Source organism: Mugil cephalus, chromosome 10 (genome assembly GCF_022458985.1).
Source record: "Mugil cephalus isolate CIBA_MC_2020 chromosome 10, CIBA_Mcephalus_1.1, whole genome shotgun sequence".
In the NCBI taxonomy this organism is placed as follows: domain Eukaryota; kingdom Metazoa; phylum Chordata; class Actinopteri; order Mugiliformes; family Mugilidae; genus Mugil; species Mugil cephalus.
Window position 1 is genome coordinate 18,972,490 of NC_061779.1, and position 25,660 is coordinate 18,998,149.

Consider the following 25,660-nt stretch of genomic DNA (forward strand, 5'->3'; position numbering starts at 1 on the left):
CAGTGCCAAGCCAACTCCAGCAATCCTGAGAGTTTTGTTTCTGACAGCATGCACCAATTGGAGATATAGAGTACGATAATGATGGAGGTTTAGCTGAATTTGGAGAAACATACACTACATGAAGATACACTGCAATTATATCAAGAAGAAAAGAGGGGAAAAATGTCTAGAATGACTTTACATTGATTCTTTTAAGAGAGACTGATGCTTAGAAAGTTTCTAAAGTGTGTACTGGAAAAAGATAAGGCCTTTTCACTGCTACTGATTATGTGGTTTCAACAACCAGCATCAACAACTAGGGGGTGGTAACAGTCAAAGATTTACATTTTGCTTTTATATTTGGATTTTGTGGCTTAACTCGAGCGGCACAGTGCCAGAGGAGGAATGAATAGTTTCTTTATGTAGAGGTTGACACATAATAGCGCCGCACTACAGCGGGACACTTTTCATCAGCTTTCAGGTGCGGGAGTTCAGCGCACATTATTACAGCAACAGTGAGATAAGGGGGTGTTGAGGGGGAATCCTTTGCCATTTGTAAAGGGACGCTTGAGAGGTAGCGCGGCCTTTCGTTTCTTGAACTAGCAGCAGAGTGTTGCAGATTGAATTTGCTCTTCAGGGAGAATGGGCAGTCAAAACAGTGACGTACTTGACCAGGTCAGTCTACTGAGCAGGAGTGGTGCTGTTGAAGTGCTAGATTGAATCAATGCTCCTCATTGTTGGCTGGAGACAGACTTCAAAGGTACTTGGGCTGCACTCTTGAAGGCCTTTCCCACCATTGTGGCTCCCACACTGAACCAAGTGCTACTTTAATCTCCTCATACCTGCAGCGTTTGTCACATATCCCATGTATTTGACATTTTCATCATATCCTTCCCGGTTCTGCTGCAGCAATGAGCCACAAAGAGAACTCCAACACAGCTGACATGGACCCATCCAAATAATAGAGAGATTGATGGAGATTTTCCTCATCTTTGGCCAAATGTTCCGACTGCTCCATGCTGAAGTCATTGTTCGCTGGAAACTATGCAAAGCACAACCTTAAAACTCCATATGAGCAGTCGCCCACCACTGCTCTCGAGATGCATCTGGTCAACAAGGCTGTCCTTTGTGAAGCCCACCACAATTAACAGAGGATAGGAGGCAAAGATTAAAGGGTCACGTCCAGGGAAGATCTAATTATAACTGACATTTCCCATTTTAAAGGGAAATCCCTCAGCAGGATCACTGGCCATGGTCCGGGTTAGGAGTTGCTGAACGAGCCGTTGCCCCGTGTTACAGGTTCTGATGAGGAGGCCAGTTACTAGACTAGTTTTTGCCAAGCCTCTTCAGAGCTGGGTTCCGTCTCAGCGTGGAGAGAGCTGAAGGACTGCAAAAGATCCATCGCTAAGGTCAGCCAAGGAAGACCCCCGGATTCAAACAGGAAATACTCTTTCAACACCAGGCAATAACAACTCCAGACAGTTTACATTGTGCTGACCCATCTACAGAGGTCTGTGGGAGACGTGGAAGCCATTTGTTTGGCTAGGTACGACGCAACAAGAAAAAGTTAACGCAGTTCTGAAAATATGGATGGGATGATATTCAGTTGGAAGACATCACGTTCTCTTGTAAAATAAGACCCCATAATCAATCTTTTTTTTTTTTTTTTTTAAATCATTTTAGAATGTTAAAGGAGAGATAGAGGTACATACTCTAGAAACTCTGTGATGTACTTGCGACTGCACTTGGACCACGACCAGGGACTGGTATCATAGTTGAGGGTAGGAGCCATGACATGATACTGGTGCTTCATGCCAGCCTCCCGGCACTTAGGGTTGTCATCATGAGGCATGTTGAACCTGGTGAACAGCGGGAAAATTGGTTTAGCAAGTGTGAGAGGAACATACAAAGTACTCGGAAAGTGATTATGTCGCAATAAGAGCAATAAATGTCACAAGATTTACACTGAAACACAGGAGATGGCTGTACAACGCTGCAGACAGATGCTCTGACACACAGATGCAGCTTCTCCTCCACTTGTCTGTTTCTTTTTCACTCCTAAATACATACACACCTCTGTTTGTGCTATCTCCCAAACATTTATTGAGTGAAATCCTGCATCGGTTTCAATTAAACTCCAGCTGGCCAGTAGGTGGTGCAACAATTTATAGAAAATGTCACTCTCCACCTATCAGTAGTTACACCCTCCACTATGAGAGCACCCTCTCCAGCTCACTGCTTGAACGTCACCACGACACATTGTCAAAGGGTAGAGTAAACGTTAGGGGCACATCTGTATGCACGTGTACGCTGCTCTCATCCATGGAGGCGACATTTCTTCTGTTTCTATAAGTCAGTTAATCAGCTTAGTGTTTCAGTGTTTGTCGTTAGTCATCAAACAGCTGCATAAAGTGCAGTGCGAAGTGCGGTATCAGCATATTAATGGATCCATCCAGGCTGTGTGTAGCTGGCAGTCACATAAAGGAAGTTTTCTTGATCGCGTCCAGAACAGTGTGCTCCAGTACGGATGTCCTGTGGTCGGTTGCGGTTTGGCGTAAAACCCATAAATTGAGAAAGCCATATTTATACACAAAGGAATCCATCCAGCTGTATGATGTCTGAGATGTTTACAACAGGATGTGTTGGGCTCTGAGCTGTAGCCTAGGGTCAATCCGTACCGCCACACAAACAAGACCTAGCATGGCTGGCATAGAGCCCACCCTACAGGGGCCTCACGCCTCAGGGCAAACACCCAGGAAATAATTAAGCCTCTGGCACAATAATAAGCTGTGTGCACACACGCACACGCACCAAGTTGTTGGATAATACTCACAACATCAAATCTGACTCAAATGGCATTTGCAAAATGAGAAATTAAAAACTGCATGTTTTGCTGCAACTGAATAGATTGTGTTGTTATGATGATGATTTATTTGACTCCAGTTTGACGGGTACAACCGAGGACATTAGCTAGAAACCCTGAGATGAGTGCCTTTTAGTATAATTAGCTTGTAAATCAGACCATTTTGCGGGCGGATCAATAGAGGAGTCGATTCTAGTGAATTATTAGCACCTGGAATGTCAGGGTTTTACAGTCCAATCAGTTTAGTCAAAGCTCTTAACTAAATGACAGCACATCCTTCCTTTAATACCATGCAGCAGTGCTGTTAAATGGATTCTTCACTACCACAAAACCGTCTTCGATGAAATGCATTTGAAGAGATCTTCACCAGAGAAAGAACTAAGTGACACCAGCATGAATTGCACATCTTCTGTCCAGTTAGCTGGAGAGGGTTGTGTTTGCAGTGTCACCTTTCAGATGTCTTCAGTTGCTACAAAAAAAAAGAAGCAGCCATTTATTCTGATGACACAGCAAAAGTCAGGAAGATTTATTTGTGATCAAAGGCATTAAAGCCCGGCAAACACGACAAATCCTCGTAAGTATCACCTTTGAACAGGTTTCAAGTGACGCCACCTCGCCCGAAAAATCCCCATGATTGTTATTAGTAATCGCACGTCTGAGAAAAGTCATCTGAGAAAGGCCTCCTGTCCATTAGCCTAAATCTTTCTTTAATCTGCAATGCTCTTGAGTGGCTCCCAATACCTGACACTGGCTTTCCCAGAGCGCTAAACACTCCGGAGGGCTCACGCCTGCGAACGCGGCGATCAACTGTGCCAAGAGGAAAGAGCCAACTGGGCCTCCAGCTGCTTGAACTTTAGCATAAACAGATCCACATGAGATGTGAGGGGAGGGGAGGCGAGGGGGGAGGGCAGACCCGTCCATCTGCTGCGGCTCTGGTCCGATCTCCCCACTGGAAGAATGTGTGAGCGTGACAGAGGAGGTAGAAGAATATCTCTCATTCTTAAGCAGTGGCTCACAGGCCCACACTGACACTGGTCCTTTTTACTATCTACACAGCCGGGCCAGAGAGAAAGTCTCTCAGTCAACTTCACGATTACACTCTGCGAAGGAGGTGAACAGGATGAATGAACAAAGAAGAGATAGATGCCTCGCAAATCAAACAATTTGTGCAAAAGCCGGCTCGCTGACATGGAAATATCGGCACGTATTAAACATCAATCTAAGGTGGCAGATAACAACGTTTCTAAAATTACACCTTATTTAAATGACCTGAAGTGGATTACTAGAATGAGGAGGCGATAAGTGATTTACAGTAACTGTGTGAGATGAATGATGAATGATGGATTAAAAACACTTCAGCAGAGAGATAAAATCATGTTTCTAGACTCTGGTCCTTTGGAAAAAGGTTATGCATCCAGGATTATTTTTTTTTTCACTTCACACATGTGGCAGTTTTTGCTTGTTGTGAAAACACTGTCTGGCAGTCCACTCTGGTGTGTTGTGATAACTCTGCCATCATCAGCTAAAAGACGGGTTACACACCGTGGCACTGTGACGTCTTCTTGTTGTTTTTATGTGTCTGTGCATGCTGGGAGCAAACGATCGCCAAAACACAACATCCAGCCTTGTACCGTCTGATAAAGTTCCGTGTAGCGCTGTCAAGACACCGTCTGATCTATTTTTTGTACCTGAAGAACAGAGATCTACCAATTTTTTTTTCCACCATCTCCATAGTACATTTTGTCAGAGCTTGGCAGGGTAAAGCTCGGACACATACTTCTCGAGCTTTATAATAAGGTATTATAGGCTGGCATGTTATTAAAAGTTTTTTACTTTATTATGTTTTGCACCTGCGTCTGCTGCACCCTGCGTCTCTTGATAAGAGGGCTTTTGTTGTCAAGGCTAGCCGTGAGGGGTTAGATAGGCCGTGTGAGTGTATGCAGGGTGAAGGCTTGCAGTTTCTGAGCCGCAACTTACACATGGCCCAGCTCATGAGCGATGGTGAACGAGGCACTAATTCCGTTTTCCTCGCTGATGGAGCAGCTTCGGTACTGGTCGCACATGGTCCCCAGCTCCGCGAGCCCTACACAATCACGTACACAAACGCACAAATGCACAACTTTTGTCCTCTAAGAGATTAGCAGTCTTCCACCCCAGGCTCCTCACCTTTCTACCACTCTGTTCTGTCACTATAATAATAATTAGCTGACAGCTTGCCATGAGCTCATTACACAACAGTTTACGTGCTCTGGTTAACAAAGTGGAAAATGCATCTAGCCTAGAGGGGCTTGAGGTGGGAAAAATTTTGCAAGGAGAAAAGTTGAAAAAGTTTACCTAATGTGTCACATTTATCCTTCGCACGGCAGATGTCTTCCCTGGAAAAAAACAAACAAACAAAAAAATACAATGCTATAAAATTGTGAACAACACTGTGGGCGACTTTGCTTTCGAAGGGGGGGACAGAGTTCATACCTGGTAATGAGGAGTGCAGTGTCGTGGTGAGAAGGATGGCTGTCGTCCTGGACGTTTTGCCTCTGCTGCCAGACACAGAAGTTGTGCAGAGTGGTGGCAGCGTTGAAACTCACCGTGGGCCCTTCCTGTTTAGGGCGAAACACAAATGGAGTTGTGACCAAGACACTAGGTTGAAAGCTGTAATATGCACATTTGAAATATATCGCAATTTAACATGCGTCAGCCAGACGTGTCCTGTTATTTTTGTCCACTTTGAATACAGTCATTCTGCAGGAGAGAATCGCCGTCTTTGACATAAATGGCAAAGATCAGGGCAAAGTCTGGGAAACATCTACAGCTTTCAAACAAACAACAACATCAAATTCTAAATCATGCCTTTGGCTTCAAGTGAATCCAGAAAATATGCTGCCTTCAAATGCGGTTATGTTTACCATGTTCACAAGGAATGTCCATATGAATAGACTCCGTAACATGCCAGATGTGGATGATTAATTAATCTATTGTAATTTAGTTCTGAAGGATTTTAACATGTCTGAGGAAGATCCCGATATTCCCAGCAGCATCTTCCTTTCATTATGCTTTTGCATAACTTTGCAAACTTCTTGCGTACACGACAACAAGATCATCAGCTCCATTTGAAAGCAGAAACCCAAGTGAACATCCATGGAGGATCTGTCCTTCACCGGTTACCAGCTCCCAGGAGCAGCTGCAGATTCCATTTTCAATCCAACCAAGCAGTCGCCTCTTTTCAGTCAAACTAAGTAGCACTCCTCAACATTCAGGTGGGTGTTGTTGGCCATTAAGCCACATTTGGAGAACTTGGACCAACTGGACCAACTCTTAGTGTTTCAGAAGATTTTCTTGGTCAGAAGCAGCAAACTTACTTCATGCTCCTTAACTTCTCCATAGATATGAAATAGGTAAATACATTCTTAGTTTGAATAAAAATAACAAAAAAAAAAAACATGTTAATAGCAGTCATGGCTAACTTTTTAAGACTGCAGAGACCAACCAAAGACTCCCCCTCTCTGCATCTCTTTTGCAGGTGGCTGGCTGCCTTACTACAGTATCATTTGTTTTCCAAGGAGCTCTCATGAGACTTGAGACCGACAAGAAAGGCAGTGTCCTTTCTAACAGGCCCCACGGAAAAAAAAAAAAAAAAAAAAAAAAGCCAAACTAGAGACACCTGCAATGACGTCAGCCATACATGAAGACCTGCATACAGATAACATTAAAAACCCCATACTCACCTGTTCATTGTGGATGATGACTAGCTTGACAACCATGATGTTGATGAGGTTTCCTACACTGGGGTCCCTGTACACTGCTGCTACCTGTAACAAAGACAAAACACACAGACAAAAAATGCAAACCTCCACTAATCTGAGCCAGAGCACAGATTAAAGGCTAAAAAGCTAATACGTCTCTCAACTTGATCCTTGGAACGGGAAAACGCTGCATTGCTTTTTTAGGTAGAGCTCTCTTTGGTTTAATCAACATGGCAACAGTTCATTGAAGTCAGAGGAAAGAAAAAAATGTCTCCTTCGGGGTAAGTTTAATCAACAGGGTTATTAAAACAGGGTATTAAAACCAATTACTATTCCCCCACAGACCCTTTAAAAAAAAATAAAGCATAAAACCTGAAGCCGCCTACAAATGTGAAACTCCAAGTCCAGCTGTGAGGACAGCAACACACTCTTTCCCCTCTACTTCTCTTGCTGTTCTTGCTCGCCCCTGTCGCGATCGGCCCGCGGTCTCCTGGGGCCGTGTGCGGCCTCATGACAGGAACTCATTAGTCCACCATAAACATTTAACTCGTCCTAGCCTAAGGGGGGAGGCAAACGTGGCTCCGGCCTGTGCAGACTGGGCAAAAAGAGCCTGTCTTAACATCAGTCCAGCTGTGACGGAGGACCTTGTTCTGTGTGCGCTCACCCCAGTATATGTTATTATATGAGATGTGAGGAGGACTATGGCCTACGTCCCTACAAGATCTCATGCAGACAGCAAACTAAACACGAGCTCAACCGTGTCAGCAGGGCTGCACCTGGCATCAAATCATGGGAAACTCAAGGGTTAAAAGACGACGAAAGAAGTTGCTCTTTTACAAATATTTTGCATACTTCTGCTATTTTTTACAGCCAAAAACTTGGAGAATTGGGGGAATTCGGGGAAACCCTAATAAATCTAAATATGGGTTTGGTTAGGGTTAAGTGGGTGAGGTTATTCAAGAAGGGTTTAGGGTTTGATTTTTATAAATACCAGTGACTTGGACAATTTTCTCTTTTCTGCTTGAAAAAAAACTGCCTCGGAGCAAGTGAAAAACGAGAAAGAAGAGAAAAAGTGTGACTCTATGGAAGAACTAAACCTGGCAACGAACACTGACACATTTAACACTGACTGTACTGTTACACCATCACTTAAGGATAACACAGCACTGACAATCATTCCCTTTTATAAGTTAATGAGTGTTTTGAACATTCAGTCCGTCAAACTGAGGAGAAACGGGATAATGTACACACAGTTCAGTGTGATTGATAACACGTCCTGCTTTGAGACACTTTCGCCGAAGAGTTAATCACAGCTTTACTGATTACCAGTCTGGTCTCCAAGTCTGATTTGGGACTCATAAAACAGTCTGCTGAGTGGGGATTGTACAAATTAACAGGTCTACTTTGGTTAATGCAGCAGCATGCTGAGGTCACGTCGGGGTTTACAACCAAAATGTCAAATAGTAAAATCTGAGGGCAGAAAAGCTACCTAGACTACACTCAGCATGAAATGGGCTAAGATCAACATTTTCGTTTCCTCCCTTTATAAAACCTTGCCATGCGGAAAGCTTTCTATTCGCCACAGGGTACGTCTGCCTCTTTCTACACATACAGTGCATTCAAGACAAAGGGAATTTTGTTCAAGGAGGTAAAGCAGAAACTTGTCTTTCTAGAGACGGGAACATGTGTCCCTGTTTTGTGGATAAACACACAGCCGGGACCAGTGGGTCCAATTAAAACTATATCCAACAGAGTTTGTGAACTTTCAAGATTTTTTTTTTCAACATTGTGTGAACCACCAGTCAAACTTCCTTCACAACTAAGACTGCCAAATAAAAATAATAATAATAATATCCATGGACATATCCATCCATTAAAGGACTTTTACTAGCAGCGGCAAAGACTTGAGTCCCACTGAGTTATAAAAGAGAGGAGTTCAGTAGTAGCTTATTAGTGTGTTGCATCTTTTAGCATTTAAGTAAAGTAACTCGTAACATGAACCGTTCTTGAGTAAAGTGCATGCGTTCATTTCTTGGTTAGCACTCAGCTAGCCTGCTTCAGTTTAGAACTAATCTGTGTTTGATTCAAGTTACTTCCATTCATCTTGATTTAGGTTATAACTGATGACCTGACACAACTCCGGATGATTGTTTAAAACCGCTGGGTACTGTTTTGAAACCGGTTTGCCTCTACTTAAAAGCTCATCTAACCATCCAGATTAAATATATTTTGTCTGCTGTGAGAAAAAAAACATTTTTCTCAGAGATTTTTAACTGAGGCTGCAGCAGGCCACAATCTTATTTCGGTTTAGACACACAGGCTAAATACACTGAAGAAAATATTTCTTCATCCAGATGGATAAACAAAGAGTAATTTGAAGATAATGTTCAATTTTTTGAAACACTGTTGGTTGGTGAAGCAGTGGTTAGCTAACCATGTTTCATAGATGCATCACTGAAGATTCATCACAAAACCTGGACTATCACAGCATCAAGCATAGACTGTAGAATCAAACATGTGTGCACGTTCACACAAAAGGACAATGATGTGCCAAAACCCAAAAAATTTTTTTAGAAACATTATTTTACTTACTACTGACATGATTGTTAGGATGTAGTGCTCCAGGTTGCGTCCGTGGTGCCGTGCCATTTTAACGTCCGCTGTCACCATTAGCTCAACGTAGCGAGGGTAGGAGAGGAAACGCTTGCGTCTGCGTGGGGGTTTGGGGTGCATGTCTGTGGAGTTGTTTCCGTGGATATCTTGATCGTCTATCGAGGCTCTGAGAGAATCCAGCTCCTCTCCCATATTCCCTCTGCTCTCAAAAGAGATGGGTCGCTTGGAGTTGTCTGTTTTCAGAGAGAAAGGAAAAAAAAGGAAAATAAGAATGTGGAATTAAAATACTCATAATGTAGGAAACTATCACTCATTAATGGACACAGACCACTTGATTTCAGAGAGAGCTCGGACATAGACATCAAAGAGCCTGGGAGTTTTAGCTGAGCTGAATTCCAGTTTCATAACAGAAGCATGCTGGACTTCCCTGGTAGGAACCTGCCATAAATTATTGTGTCATTCCAGTGTTCAGGAAAACAGTTGTACCAAGAGACACAAGGTCACCGGTGGACTTTGAAACTAAGCGCTTTAGGTCAAGCAGTCCACACTCCCTCTGCTGCAATGCAAGCCACACAAACAGAGAAAATCCCTGATGGCATTTTCCCGACTCACATGTGGACTAGCCTCAGTGTGCACTCCGCCAGTGGATATAAAAATGAAGTTATACCACTTCTGTGACCCCAGCCGGTATATTATCCGAAAATTATGGTGATTGGCGACAACCGAGCTGCATATCTACGGCCAGACTGAAGCAATTCCATTTACAGGCTCTAGATGAATGCCGTCTGCAGCAGTCTCCGAAACCGGAATGACAGCCATATACCGCCCATACTAAACTGGCTCGCTTCTCTCAGCTGAACTGCACGTGTTGAGCTGGCTACGAGCGGTAGATTCCTTGGCCATGACAAAGCGGAGTTAAAAGAGGTAGACGGAGGCACACGCACAAACTGTAAGCAGCTTTTTTCATTGGTGGAAGCGAAATGAAAAATGTGTAGGTGAAGCACATTTAATTACGTACTAATAAATCTGACAAAGTTTAGATAGATCGTGTGGAACAGCCACAGATAGTGTAGAGAAAAACAAACAAAGTCTGCACATGCGGGGAAAAAAAATGTGGTGCTGCAACGTATGTCTGATACAGTCTGAATGTCTAAGTGTTTCAGCCAGGCTCAATGATTTAGGAGCATTGGATTGGTTTCCATTGGGTTTTTGTATTCAGAGATGACATTTAAGTAATAAATATTGCATAGAGCCTGTTGTCCCGTCCAGATTTGCAGCGATGCATTCCCACATGTGATGCCGTGTAAGAATGGTTGCATACAGTAGCTTAAGTCATCTCTCAGCTGGCGAAGGATTGATTTAAGCTGCTACCAGACGTAGTTCCAGACAAGTGAAGCGAGGGCCACTGTTTAATGATGCACATTAAGAATGCACACAGAAGAGTAAGCGATCTCTGAGACACAATTCAACTTCACAACAGGCATCGCAATTCAAAATGCTCCAGTATTTGAAAAGAGTTCATTTTCCTTGCTGCTTTCAAGGAAACAACCACGCACATAACAAGAAGCGAATCAGTTAAAGTTGCTAAATATGCTACACTGGGTAAACAAAGCAGGACTCGGTGTTTAAGGGCCACGCATAGTTTGGAATCCGTCATCCTAATCAACCCTCCTCAACTTTGGATAACCCGATAATAGTGAAGAGTTTCTTTGTGTACTATAAACTCAGTCTTTCCAGACAGTCACACAGAGACAGATTGTGTGTAACTGTCAGGTCAGAAAAAAGGGCCACAAAAAAAGAGGAAAGAAAACTCATTGAGGGAGTATTCAAGCGATGCCCCCAGTGGGCACGCGAGGCGGAGCGTGACTCCTTGGCACAATGGCACACAGCTCTTGCCGCCGTGAGGAGGCCCAGCCCCATGCCAGCACCAGCGTCCAAGTCAGTGCCCAAGCCCCTCTGTGCTCGTGCACGCAGGCCGGGCAGCTGGGCCAGAACGGAGCTTTGTGTTTTCCAGGAAAAATCTCTCCGGGGCCAAACCCACTACGCTAAACCCCTTAAACAGACTCATCACTGCTGACAATCTGACATCAAAAGGATTATTGAGGCACAGAAGAGTATCCGCATCCTCAGAATTTAGTATTAAAACTCGGCGTAAAGCGAGTGTGAGGTGAAAAAAGAAAAGAGGAGGAGGTGAAGCACGGCCTATGTTATAATAGCCTTTGAATCAGTGCAGATTAGCCACACACAACCTTTCCCAAATCGCCTTATTGAAATCCCCCTCTCTCTGGGTAGTGAGCTGCTACTTACACCATGAGAAGAGAGGGGTGACTGCCCCAACCTGGAGGACACACAACGGCATGACATCACCCAGTGGGCACCGGGCACCAAAATCATTTGAGTTGCACATCTACATCTCTGGATTTTACATGTTGGAATCCATTACCGACAGCAAGAAGTGTTAGATTTCATTCCTTTTCAGAAAAATGTCACAAGCATAAGTCCATAAAAGCAAGCTCGAGCAATAAAATAAAACGAAAGGCCTGCGCGGCATGAGTGTGAGCATTTATAAATGATGTAATTTAGTTGGCTCCGGTGTGAACGTAATAAAAACAGACAACACATTTCTGCTCCAACGCCTAATGGACTTGTAAGCGTGTAAACCTATTCATCATTGGGCTAGGAACAATGTTTACTCAGTCACTCAGTAACATGTTAAATTGCACATGCATACCCACACAGATCCATACCATTATCCTTTTCCCCAAAACTATTAACCATCACGTATGCATTTAAAGTTAAATTCCTTCCAAAACTGTGTCCCCAGCTGAGTAAATTGTAAGACATTTATATTCAGCGCAGATTTTCGTGCGTGTGCTTTCAATGCAGTTCCCAGCCTCCCAGTTCATACCCTTTTCTTTTTTCTTTTCTTTTCTTTTCTTTTTTTTTTTGCCTTGATGAACTCAAGGAACTTGATGAATCATGCTCTTTCATGTATATCTTTAAATCCTTTCTAATGGGCCCAGTGCTAAATTCAGCAACACCTCTCCTCGGAGCTATAGCTGTACATACAGTACTGAATTGTACTCTAACAAAAGGTTATCACAAGACTATACTGGTTTGGGAACACCTCCATATGTTTTGAATAATGCCTTGACATTTCTTAATTCATAAACATTGGAGCTGTTTTTTTTTTAATATACCCTATGCATTCCGAGCCCATTTACTTACTCCAGCACGACTACAATTATCATGCTGAGATTTTGACCGAGATCAAAGAGCTTCTCTTTGACTCTCCATCAGTTCACTGTCAAAGGTATCAGTGCCAAAAGCCCCAACAATGGAGGACCAGCATTTCATTGTAGAGCTAATTAACATTCTTTTACGGAGGCCTGCTGAGAGTTAAAGCACTGGGTTATCTGGGTTGCAAAATAGACAATATGCCTTACACTGAGTATAGGTACTGCCTCGCTTCTCTACAAAGTCAGACACTCTGGTTGCTGATAGTACAACTGAAGAGGGGATAAATGTTTGAACTTGTGCAGACAGAAGCACAATTAAGTGCAATTCTGTGGCTAGACAGAAAGAAGCAAAGGCAGCTAATTGTTTCTGCTGAAGAAGACTTTTAAAAGTGAAGTGACGTGGCTTTTGACCTCACTGGAAGACGGCGGGCTTTGTACACTTACAGTGCTCTCTGTTGTTATTTTCAGTTCAGAGACATGCTAAAGACAGCATGGTGGTCAGCCGAAGAATGTGTTTGGAGTAGCAGACCTCCTCTCGAGAGGCATAACACTACTCGAGGATCTGGGCTCCTAATGACGGGCAGGGGCCTGGAGTGTTTGTTTTAGTCAGGATCAAACTAACATGCTTCTGACATTTTGTTTTAAAGAGAATTCGTGCAAACATGCTGCTGATTCAATAACAGGTGGATGTCTTAAGTTGTTAAAACCAGAGAGCCGTCTGACGAGGAGAAAAAACTCCACCAACCTCATCCAAGGATTTTTAATTTCTTGCTTGGAACATGTTTAAAAGTCGACATGTGGATCTGCATCAGACATTCCCATCACCCGGAGACAGCTGTAAAACACCAGCTATCACACAATAACATGTCTTTAAATAATCAGCAATTTGGTTACATGTTAACAGTTCAATCAAGTGCTGTAATTTATGTAAAAGAGATGAGTGTTCCTAAGACTATCGTAAACCAAACCACTTTTTACAGCCTTGTCTAAATATGCAGCAAACTTGGCAAAGACTGGCTGAACTAGAGAGAGTTGAGTAGAGAGGAAAACACTGGCAGAAAATGTCTTTGGCTCGCAATCGCGCAATTATCTCACAAACTAATCAGTACTTTTTGGTCCATTGGCCCCCGTTTCACCAAGTTCATTCGAGTAATTTTACGAGTAGTTTATTTATTTATTTTTTTGTAATGCAACATGCTGAACACTTGGTCCAATAAGATCCTTTCTTGATAGAGTAAGTAGTAAAATAACATTTCAAAGAACAGCTGCTTGCTTATTCTGAGCATTTTAGTATTTTAGTCTTCTTAATGACCTAAGTGACACCCTTTGTGCAAAGTTGTAATGCAGTATGTCTAACTACACTTCTTTATCGCTTGTTTCCAAAAAAAGAGACGATGGTTTACAGTGTAAAGTTGAGATTAGTGGCAGCATCATAAAAGCATCCAGAAACTAAGCGTCTAACTTTCTTCTAGTAAAAATCTGAAGAGTTAAAAGATGGTTCCAGTTTGTTGCAGCTTGGATTTTTAGGTTTAATCGTTTCTCCTGTTCAAATAGTGAAGAACAAAGCACATCAGTGAATGAAAATCAATAAAGAAACTACTTGTAAATAGTACACTTGTTAAACCAAAAGAATGTTACATGAACTGGTGTGTTGCAGAAAATTTGTTGCCTTTTAAATAAAATGAGGTCAGCATGTTAATAGGTATAATGCTTCCCCAAAGCAGACATCACACCTCCCATATTTTCCAACCTAGCACAAACCTATTTAAGATCCTGAACCATTTTCGGCCTTGACATAAACAAAGCTTGGGCTCTGAGTGATGTCTGACCTCTTAAATGAGAATAAGTCAGAGCCACGGGCAATGACACTGATGTTTCGCTGGCCAACTCTCACCACTGCCTTTCCCCAGTCCAACTCAGTGGGAAACTGTCTCTCACCTGTCGCCCCCTCTCACCTCTGACTTGTCATCCGTGCCACCATGCAGTCAGTTGCTGTCACTCAAGTTGCTTTAACCGTCAGAGCCCATCTGTTAAGAATGCCCAGACAGTAGACAGTGGCAGAAAATAGCCCCAGCTGGAATCTGTCACGGGAACTCCCGAGACAACACAACACGTTGGGTTCAATAGGGCTGAGGCCTGAGGGCAGGCTGACACATGGCAGCTATTAAAGTTATGGATTGCGTGTAGCTGCCCAGCCCTGTTCGGCCCTGTCCAGAGTGTCTGCTATCTCAACATCAGATGACAATGAATGCAATGAACCACATTATTAGCTGCTTGTGCTATCTGTCATGCAGCGTTACGCAATTTGAGGCCATGATGGATCAGCTAATCCTGCCTAAAGGCAAAAACTTGTATATACAAATACACTCACAGTCAATACATAGAAAAATGTCATTTGACAAATAAGACAAGGCTCATCTTGGTGATCTAAAGTAATTTCTGCATCTGTTCAATAGGGCAATTAAAAGACAAAATAAATTTGACCTTATTTGAGGGCCAGCTGCAACGCAAGCAGTGAAAAGCTTCTTTATAGACGCAGGTGTAAAGAAAGAAAAGCAGGCAGTGCGAGTTTGGGAAAAGCAGGGGACCACAGCCAAGCTGGGGAGCAAAAGAGACAGGCGCATGCAGTGCAGAGCAGAGCTGCTCAAACACAAGAAGAAAGAACTTCCTTTCTCCATTTCTCTGTAACGCTTACTCAGCAGTTCCTAGAACTCTGCCGGACACTTCGTCCACTGTCAGGTCAGGGACGATGACATGCACTCCCTAACGGATGCACGATCTGTACCAAACGCACATTTGCAAGCAAACCACATCCATGCATGCGCACAAAAGCTCACAAAAATGGTTTGTGCCTCGTAACAATAGCACTTCCTGGTATGGGGGAGGTTCAGTCAGTCCAGGGGGCATGAGGCCACAGAGCAAGCCTAAGCCTTTTGGAGCCATGTGACACTCAGAAGCTCCACACCATCTAAAGCAAGGCCCTAAAGGTGAGAGAGGTTGTCTGAGTGATGAGTGCTCACCCATCATGCCCTAGCTGACCACCTTTCCTGACCCCTGTCAAGGGCCAAAACCCGAGAGGAAAACAAAGAGCTTAATGCATACATAGCTCCAAGTGAGTCCCAGCAAACAAGCCGTCGAGCCCCACAATCCACACACCTCCAGGAGGGAAAAATTCAAGGTCACCTCCACACGTCCAGTGAGTGGCTCCAAACAAAGAGGGAAGTGAGGTCACAATCAACAAGTGTCTCCATTCACATACATGAAAGCGCAAAGGGAGAGCGGGCGCTGATTCAAGTCGGCTAGTTCAAACTGCAGGCGGGGGCGGCATTTTTCCATGTAAATGAACCCATTGAACAAAAACTTGACGCAAGCATTTGAACTACCATGTATACACAGTGGGCACCAAGGGGGAATCCTATACAATGATTGTGTTGAGGGTCAGGGTGCAAAGATGCCGTGTGTGCCAAGTATTGCTGCATCAAAGGCGATCTCCTCTCGCTGTCCCAGCTGCCCACCAAGAAATCAGCTGAAACACTGGAATGGGGTTTTGGCCATTTGGGTTTCAGTGTGCTGTCAAGCTGTCTCTATATTCAACACACTGTTTCTAATTCGGACAAAATATGACACCCCACAGCTCCAGACACCAGTGACTGTGAGAAAAGGATACCACACAGTTGCACTTCCCTCTGTCTCTTGCTTGTCTTCACATGGATTTAAGGAGGCAAAGGGATGAGAAGGAGAGAAGAATCTGCCCCTATCTGCCGCCACCCTCATCTCTGCGGCTACCGCTATCGAAGGACGACACAGGGATTCACAGGCAAGCTCACAGACGTGCCCTGTAGAATGTGTCATTAAAGGTCGGAGATGTGTTGTGATTTCAGCCCGCTAAGCTTTCTGCAGACGCTTTTAAAGTCCAGAACCGGGCACAACAAGGCACTCTGTGACTTTAAAACATTAATCACCCACTCAACAGCTATCTACTCCCGAGGTATTCTAAACAGCAGGGAAGCCACCCAGGGCGGCTGACAGAGGAAGAAAACTGATACAGCTGCCAGGGCTGTCAGTCAGTGGAACCTTATTTTGTGAGGCCAATGAGAGATTTTTAAACTCCCATCCATTCAACAGCACATACACTGACACGCTGGTGCTTTATTAACAGTGGCTGAGCACAAACAGTGAAGAAAAGCGGCTGAAGACTAGTATATTCTTATGTCCCGACTGCTGAAATAACAAAATACAACAGGTAACACTTCACAAGCCCTTATCAGTCCACTTCTACTTCTGACATCTTGGAGGCAGCGATGGCGCATGTTAGAGGAAGTCAAGCATTTGTTATGTGTAATAGATGACAAGCTTAAAGCTGAAAACAAAACTTCTATGTTTGTCAAGTACACTGATGGAAAAACACGGCCTTCCTCTCCTTTCAACACATCTTTGCGGAGACTGTACAAACTTTGGAAACTCTTACTGCCTTAAGATACAGAAGTACCCGTTGCTGTTCTCGCACAGTCTGTATTGCACAGAGGCAGTACTCTGAGACATCATATCTGTGTCAACCACTTATCTTACCAGAGGTATCTTTTGTTGCTGATACACATTTTGTTTCCTGGAGGTGGTGCTAGATAGAACACAGCTTGTTTCATCTTTATCATTTTCAAAAGTATGTGTTCTTCCAGGGCATGGCAAAAAGGAAAGCAATAATAATAAGGCGACTTCAGTTCCAGCTTTTTAGTTAAGACAAGCCTTACTCACAGAGACATTAGGTGGAGAAGGAAAGAGGCGAAGAAAGAGAAAACGAGGGAGTCACAAGATGACTCACCCTGACAAAGAGTGCTTTCACAGTTCCTCACAAACAGAAGATACTGAAATTTGCTCCCTGCTAGCATCACAGCGTGCTGAGGCTGTCATTTGTATGATTAGATAAGTCAGACAGTTGAGTTTCTGAACTTGCTATGAATCAGATTCTGTGAAAGTATGAAATCTTTAATTTTTTTTTTTTTTAAAGTATGATTTCTGTTCCTCTAAACACTGAAGATGTTTTTTCTAATCAGTGGTAATAGTACAGTATGTGTAGCCTGTGTCTCAACCGATACAGAGAGAAAAATACCTCTGCATGCAATTTGACAGTCCTACAACCAATCAAAGTCATTCAGTTGTAAACCAATTGAAAGACAAAGCACTCAGATTACATGTACGAGTACTAATCAGTTCCCAAAGGAGTGACTCCAGACCAACTTTCTGTCACAAATACTGTTGTGACTTCCAGGCAATAGTTTGCGGTGTTGGTCTAACATTGTTACCGTAACACAGAAAGCAGTAGTATTTTCTGTTAAACAGAACAGCCCTTATCACTACTTTGAGCGATCCATCATAGGCCCCCAGCTAACAATTTGTCATGTGCGTCTCGACATTTTTAGACACTGATGCAGTTTGATGACAACAAGAGAAAAGGCAAGTAGAGACAGACACACTGTATAGAGATGCTGTAGAGGCGAGTAAAGGAAAAAACTACACAGGTAAAGGCAAGTGGAAAATGTCCAATTCCTGGACCAAAAGCAGCAACTACAAGTGTTTTGCAAGCAGAGCGGCACGCGCCAAGTCAGTGTTTATATCTAACCTGCTAGTACCAGCGTGCACTGCACTTCTTCCCATAAAAAGACAGGACAAGCTTGTTAGTGTTGGCTCAGTGTGGCCTTCAAAGAACCCATTTATCGCTGCATCTGGAGAGGGGCCTATCTGATAAAGCTGAGTCGCAGCCTGGGACACCTCACAGTCCTAACCCAGGCCCACTGGTTCTTTTAATCCTCCTGCTCATTGTTTACCTGCTGCCCTTTGATGAAGCCCTGCAGGTGTCTCACCCATCCTCCCTTCTGTCCTCTGCAGAAGGACACTGAATATAAATTCGACAATGATTTAATTTTATTTAAGAGTTTTCTTATAGTATAGAACTCAGAATGTATCTGGTTTAACTATGTATATAATTTTAGCAAAGGATGACTAAATGATGGCGATGGATGTTCCTGGGACCACAGAAGTCAGGGGTCATTCAAAAAGCTTTCACCACCCAGCTCTTAGGAGGGAGTATATTTAAACGTGCCTCAGAGAGGGGGCTGAGAGACCCTCCAGATTTCTCAGTCTCTGTTTACCACACACAGACTGAGAGAGTGAAAGGACAAAGCATATTAAAGCGGTATTGGGCTGGCCCATCAGGTCAGACCAAGTTTTTAAAACCGCCGCCACACACAATGGCCACCACCAGGCAACAATAGCAGGGTTCAGACAACAAGCAAATCAAGCGGTCTGCACATAAAAGATTTATCGCGTCATGCAACAAAGGCTGCTCCGCGTGAGGACGACTTAAAGGTCCTCCATCGAGGTGAACTCCACTCAGTCACCCTGCTTTCTCTCGAGGGCCTCTCTACCACCCAAAGGCCTCAACCATAAAAATTCAAATGAAATTGGGGGAACTTTCAAGCAGCCTACCAAGCGTAAAACCTCTCTTGGTCTTTTCATCATGAGCTAAAAAGTAATTATTCCTACCATCTGAGCTCCTGCAACAGAGCTGGGACTGAACGCTCCAGCAGACAAGGAGCGAAAACACCAGGCAGTGCTGGAGAACATTTTGCTTAATTAAGTTGAGGAGTTTTCAGCAACACCCCTTAATCAAGGCTGAAATCTTTTGGGCATCCTGCAAGCCAAAGATCGTGACTGAGTATAATTTCCATTTCAGCGTGTTTATTGCCACGGTGCAGAAAGTGAATGCAGATGATAAGAAGGTAAATGTTTGTGGGTGAAAGTCAGACAGACAGTAGTTACCAGCGGTATAGTTAGACAGTCTGTTACCTGAGGCACCACAGGGCTCTTTGCTGTTGTCGGTGTTCGAGGTGTTCCTTTTCCTCTCATGTCGATAGACAAGATGAGGTTTATTGTGCTCTTCATCATATTCGTCCCCCACAGCATTTATAAGAGGCTCCAAGAAGTATTCGCCGTGTTGTGTCGTAAAAGTTCCAATCTAGAGGAGAAAAAAAGGAGTTAATCTTACTGACGGCTCTGGTATGAAGCGTGCACTTGCATGTGTGTGCACACTGTGCTGTAGGTTTAGTTTACAGATTAGGGAATAGTTTCATTTACAGAGTTTGAAGTCTCAATGCAGTCAATCTGTTGTAGCCTTGGGCACCGCGTTTGACATAATTTCCGCGCTTTTGAACAAGTTCTGTTTTTTGTCAGGTGCATGTGGAAAGAACATGCTGACTCAGAAAAGGTCAGAGAACATCTGTAACACTGAACCCTTAACCATGAGAACGAACTGAGACATTTTATCAGCGGTCAAGAACGTGATTGTAAGTCGCTAATCCCTTTCTCGCCTTCGCACACAGGCTGTTCAGTCGGTGCTTGTTAGAACTGTAGAAACGCACTTTCCCTCTGACACTGGGAAGAGTGACATCATCATACGAGGACAGAGCTGCTGACAGAGGAATGCTAATATTGATTTGGCAGCTCAGTTCCTCACAAAGCTTCTTAGCTCACTCAGCCATGAGGCACAATAGTGTTTGCATGGTAATTTCATGCGCACACTTAAACAGGATATTGGACACTGGAATGTTATCTTTAAGTCAGCGTTACTCCATGACCGCCCCCACAAATGATGGACGTTTGACAATAGAAAACATACAAAATCGGACACTGGAAACAAGTTCAAACTGTATGTGTACTTTTCCTTTACACCTTTCAAGGAGTGAAGGATTAGTTTCCTTGCACATATACAACATACTTCCTCAAAAGTGTGAATGAAAAGTGCAATCAGTGCCTGAGTGTCGTTTATGAAAACAATGCACAGGGCTAGAACAACAACACGCCTGCAAACTGCATATTTCCTCTTTAATGCTGTCCTGTCCAATAAAATTCACTTCTGAGAAAACGCTGTGGATAAACCAAACTATTTCTTCCAAATAATGATGGAATCCAGTTATGTACTATGACTAAAGGCTGCTAATGGTTTACACCAGCACAAAACAAATCCAGCATGTGATGCTGTGTCAATGTTTTACTGTATGTCCCACATCTCACACATTGGACTATCAGTTCAGACACAAAGCATGCTGTGACAAATGCTTTGCAGCTGATAGTGGAAAGGAAGCGTTCACGTTATCTCTGCAGTCAAAATAGAAATGTATAAACTAGTTGGAACTTATGGAAGCAAACTTTAAACTGACTACACACATTTCTCAAACTATTCATGCATAAAAAAACGTAAAGACCATTACCACGCATCCTCACATGATGACTTGGCATCAAAAATCTAGTAATATGAATTATGTCATATGAAAAAAAGGGTATTCTGATTTTAATGTTGCCTGACAACGGACACAACAGACAAAATATTCTCACCACAAGGTTACAACTTCTGACTCTTCTGTCACGTCAAATGGATGGAGGGCTATTCTCACTTTAAAAACGCAGATGTTTCGTTCACAGCTGACTGAAACTGACACTGTGTGGTCTCATCTGGTTGTGATAATTAAAGCTGCAGCCTGACGTACGGATGTTTACGCTGGAGACTTTTTGCAGAACCGCTGCCGTCGTCATCGAAATGTTCTGAAAAATTTATGCAACGCAACAACTGGTGGATGTTTACCTGCGCGCCGCAAATCACTGTCTGCGCTGAGTTAATTAGATAATTACAGATGATGTCTTTCTGAAGTTCTCAGTTGTTGTTAACAGAGGCCTGAACAGATAAATGCTCTGTTTAGTCAATGGAGGGGGCAGAGTTTCTGGCTTTCCCAGCATTAGCTCAGCAGCAAATCTGGCAAAAGTTTGGACAGACACAATAGTTGCTGTTCAGTAGCGGGTGCTGAACTGGACCTTGTAACGGAGAGACTCCTGTTTGAAGAGAGGCCGCAGTCATGACATGGGTGGAATCACTGTTGGCACACGTCTGCTTCATTACATCCCAGAAAGAGGCTATGAAATCCGCGGCTGCTGAGTCATCGAAGAGAAATGCAGTCAATCTCTAAAGTTAAATGGGACATAAAGGTGTCATAGCCTGATCTTTACTCAGAGGTGCACTACTTGTTGCTGGACTGAAAATAGATTCACTGTTCAGGACGCCCTAACCCACCGCACGCACCTATTATATGAGCTCCTTCAGGAACCACCATTTCCCACGGTGTGAGAAATCCCTAAGTTACCCACAACCTTCATTGGCAGTTGTCTCCTCTTCAGAGAATTTCTCCCCTTTTCTGCTTGTCACAGCTCACTTTGAAAAGGCCAAATGCTCCTCAACCCTACCCCCCGACATTCTCCTCAATTGCCCCCCGGGGTATAGCTTTGAGCGACTCTGGCCGAAAGGGGAACCTGCTTCTTTTTTTTTTTTTTTTTCCTAGAATGACCCCTTTGTTTTAGGAATTAATTATTCCTTAATGACCTCATCCTAACAAAATGTGCCCAGCCATTAAGCCTCAGGGATCAGATACGGACACATTTATGACCCAGCAGCCTCGGGTGCTGTATCCATTGTCCTGTCATTGTCAGTGAGTGATGATGCGGTAAAGCAACAAAGATTGTTGAAAAAAGGATGCAAACACGTTTGGATAAGTGAGTCATACATCAAAGTTGGGCAGAGGAGCAATTAAAAGCTTATTACCCTGATAATTGGAGAACACATAATGCCTTAAATGTTAAAGAAAAACAAGTCAGTGTATCTTTAGTGGATGTTTCTAAGTTCTAAACAATATTGAACCTTACTCTATTCTCGCCAAGTGACAAGTGACTTTTGATGTGATAAGTACAATCGCCACACACACTGTGAAAGTGCCAGTTCCAAATGCCTCCAAGTGCAGCTCGTAGCTATCCCGTGACATGCTATCCTGGTGCTGTACACACTGCACCTATTTAAAATAATTATGTCACTGATAGGGAGACTCCCAGGCTATGGTCACTATGTCTGCGCTGCTGTGGCCTGGCCAAACACCGCCACCACCACCACCACCACCCCTCTTCTCCCCATGCCAGAATCCGGCTGGCGCGACTGAGGTCAACCCCCTGCCTCTGGACCAGTAACCTTATGTGACCCATGAAGTCATCCCCTTCAACAGTTATCAGATTCTTTCACACAGGAGACAAACCAAACCAAAAGACCTGGCCACCAGGATCTCCATGTGATGGGTCCATAAACTCATTAGGACCAAATAACTCCATTAGACGGCTGTAAGATCTAAATGATAGGGCAAGTGGCAATAAATAGAACGAAAAAAAGAGAGAGAAGAACAGCTGCTTTTCAGACTCAGTGATATTTTCTTTGTTTGGGGCTGAACCGTTGGATCATTTTCCATCTGAATCAATTACTTCTTGACTCTCTGTAGAAAATGCTCCCACCACAAGCTCAAACAAATCAACAATGACATCCTCAAGCAGCTTATTTGTTAACAGTTGCAAATGTATTCACTTTTCACAGAAAAGCATCCCACTGACAAGCACTAAGCAGCTGGAATCAGTCAATATTTTGCATTTTTGTTTGAGGAAGTAAATGATGATGATTAATAAACAAAACAGACCATCTAACTCCTTCCTCTTGGTACTGCTGCTGCTTCTTATTAAGATTTAGAAGTTGACTTGGATTGATAAAGTTAATGATCTGACATGACACCAAGCAGCTGCACTAATCAGCCTCATCCTGTGTTCTGCTGGTTCTTATTGTAGGGGAACATCTGTCCTTTTGCTAGGTGATCGCGTTCTGCTAAAGAGCACTTCAACAGAGTGAAGGCTTTGTTGTCACATCAAATCCAGTCTGAATGATTACACCGGTCTGACTGCACTGTGCAGCAGCAACAGCACATCACAAGAGACTTAAGGTGCACCACTCCCCACTGCCTTCGGTCCAGAGACGCTCTTACGTTTTTGGCTGCAGGTTAGAAAATCGGTCTGGATACAGCTTGAAGGTGGTGCAAACCCAATACTCACGAGGCCAGTGCACAGGCTGAAGACTGCAGGGTGCTCGCTCTTGGCGTTGACGTGTCCGCGGAAAAAGCAGTGGCGCATATCGCTCGGGTCGTGGAAGAGGGATTCCGTGTCGTTGTCCTGCTCCGCTCCCAAGTGTGTCACCGTGTAAGAGGGGGCGATGAAGCCGGAGTCTGCCGTCAGATTGAGATGAAAGCGCTCCCCGAATGCATCAATCCTGTAGTGAACCCGTAAGCCCGACAGGTCGTCATTCAAACTTCTGCGTCTCCGCCTGTAGTGCAATTTGTGGGGGAATGACTCTCCGAAGTCGTTCACGCGGAGCGGGGTGATGATTTCATACGATGACAGCTGCTTGATGAAGCTTTCTGCAATAAATAAATAAATAAGTCAGAGTAAGTTCTAATTCAAAGTCAAAGTTGCATTTAAAGGCAATGTGATAAATCCAGATGCAGACTGGCAAACCCGCTGGGGACCGGGCATCATCATTTAACCCTGCTGAACACACTTTCAGGAGTCAATCACTTAATCGCACTCATAAATCAAAACAAACCTTGTTTCGGATGCAACGGGTATTGCAGAGTGTCCCGGACAAGTGCTGACAGATGACACATTAGTCCAACCAGCCAGATTGCAAACTGCATGATTTCCTCCGCGAAGAAACCAGGACTGTGGTCTCCAAGGCAGTACCCTCTGTCTCTCCCGAGCGGCTCCCCCTCTCCCTCTCCTTTCCCCCGGCTTGTCAGCAACAGGTCGTGGGATCCGCGGAGGCTCTCTGCGGCGCAAGTCTTGCAAAGTGCATTGGCCTCATCGCATTGCTAAACGTGCATCCGCTGCCCTCTATAAAGGCGAACTATTTATGACACATTCATCCCCCTGACGCAGAAATTGCCTGATGCAAACTGCAGTCTATACTGAAAGGAGGGATCAGTGCCAAATACGCTTTCCCATCCCTACAACAGCCCGTGCACCCTAAGCACTCACCAACTGCAAAGCAACGCCCCTACAGGCGACGAGCCAATGGCGAGCACCGCGCATGGGACAGGCTGGAGATCTGCAGTGCTGGACAGAAAAATCCACCAAAACAGTTTCATATTTGTGCTGATTCAAAATGCTGATATCACACATGTGAGTTGTGAGTCAGACATAAACACTTGAGGATACTATAACACATGTTGTCTTGCAAAGTGAGCACAACTCTATTGACATGTAAAGCTATTAATATACAAACGTGATTTGTCTGAAATTATAAATAATAAGTTCATATTTAGTTTACAGAATACACTGACCTAGACTTGTGTATTGATCAGGTCAGTTCAGTGGGCTGTATTCACCAATGTTAGGTATCAATATAAATAATGGGTTAAATTGTCACCTGCAATTAACTTAAAAGATCATGTGTACATTTAACTGCAGTTTAAAAAGCACCTTCAAGCAGTTTGCATTAATGCATCATATGCATTAATGTAATCTGATCACTTTATTCAGGAAACAAATAGTAAAAGTGTGTGTGTGTGTGTGTGTGTGTGTGTGTGTGTGTGTGTGTGTGTGTATAACGCTTTTCTAAAAATAAGAATAATACATTTTTACTATAGAAGACTAAACTCGCATTTCATAACTGCACTGTAAAACAGTAACTTAAAATCTTCTGTGTCACAGAATACATGATACTACCCAATGGTACTCAAAGCGCTTCACAGTCACGGGGAACGTCTAACCATTTAGCTACTCACACAAGTGCACGCACACATTCACACAACTTGTGGGTGTAGTGGCTTTCTCAAGGACACTTCAGTGTGTGGCATGTTCCAGGGATGAAACTGTTAACACTGCGGTTGGCAGACAAGCCATTCAGCCTAGTGAGCCACACCGGTCAGGCTACTGAAAGGAATTACAATGTTGATTTCAGTAATTATCTTATATTCATGTACCAGAGACATCCATGTCTGTCTTACTGGGAGTTTGATGATGAATATGTTCGCCTCATTTTGGTCTCTTTGCTTCCAAATGGCGGCTATGCTACCTTCCACTGGGACCATGACATGAGTCCATATGAAGGGCCCCCTCTTGTGGCATTCACAACGTCAGAAGTGGAAGTTTTCTTTAAGGTCGCAGGAGGGGGCTTGTTTGCTGACATTTTCAGAAATGGGGGAGGTGCTTTTCTTTGCCTTTGCATCACCTACATTAAGGTAACTGGCTGTTAGCTTGCTAACCTTTTAGCATCAGTGGCATCTGGGGGCCAACAGTTGCCCAGCAGCCTGTGTTTTTATGAC

The 25,660-nt window shown here is 43.7% G+C and overlaps 1 protein-coding gene across 2 annotated transcripts in view; it reads right to left on the minus strand.

Moving 5' to 3' along the window:
- Positions 1 to 24,334, minus strand: part of LOC125014747 (A disintegrin and metalloproteinase with thrombospondin motifs 20) — a 76,082-nt gene extending 51,748 nt beyond the window's left edge. Inside the window, exons 1-9 of one of the 2 annotated variants that reach the window (XM_047596078.1) lie at positions 23,941 to 24,334; positions 23,394 to 23,755; positions 19,278 to 19,446; positions 9,175 to 9,428; positions 6,565 to 6,648; positions 5,315 to 5,439; positions 5,177 to 5,217; positions 4,820 to 4,925; positions 1,692 to 1,838 (exon numbers count right to left, since the gene is read on the minus strand). In XM_047596078.1, the coding sequence (XP_047452034.1) occupies positions 1,692 to 1,838; positions 4,820 to 4,925; positions 5,177 to 5,217; positions 5,315 to 5,439; positions 6,565 to 6,648; positions 9,175 to 9,428; positions 19,278 to 19,446; positions 23,394 to 23,755; positions 23,941 to 24,031 (1,379 nt within the window). In that variant the 5' untranslated portion in view covers positions 24,032 to 24,334. Of the gene's footprint in view, positions 1 to 1,691; positions 1,839 to 4,819; positions 4,926 to 5,176; positions 5,218 to 5,314; positions 5,440 to 6,564; positions 6,649 to 9,174; positions 9,429 to 19,277; positions 19,447 to 23,393; positions 23,756 to 23,940 lie in introns of those variants that run through there. The other variant, XM_047596079.1, reaches the window with a different exon arrangement.
- Between the last annotated feature and the right edge of the window lie 1,326 nt (positions 24,335 to 25,660).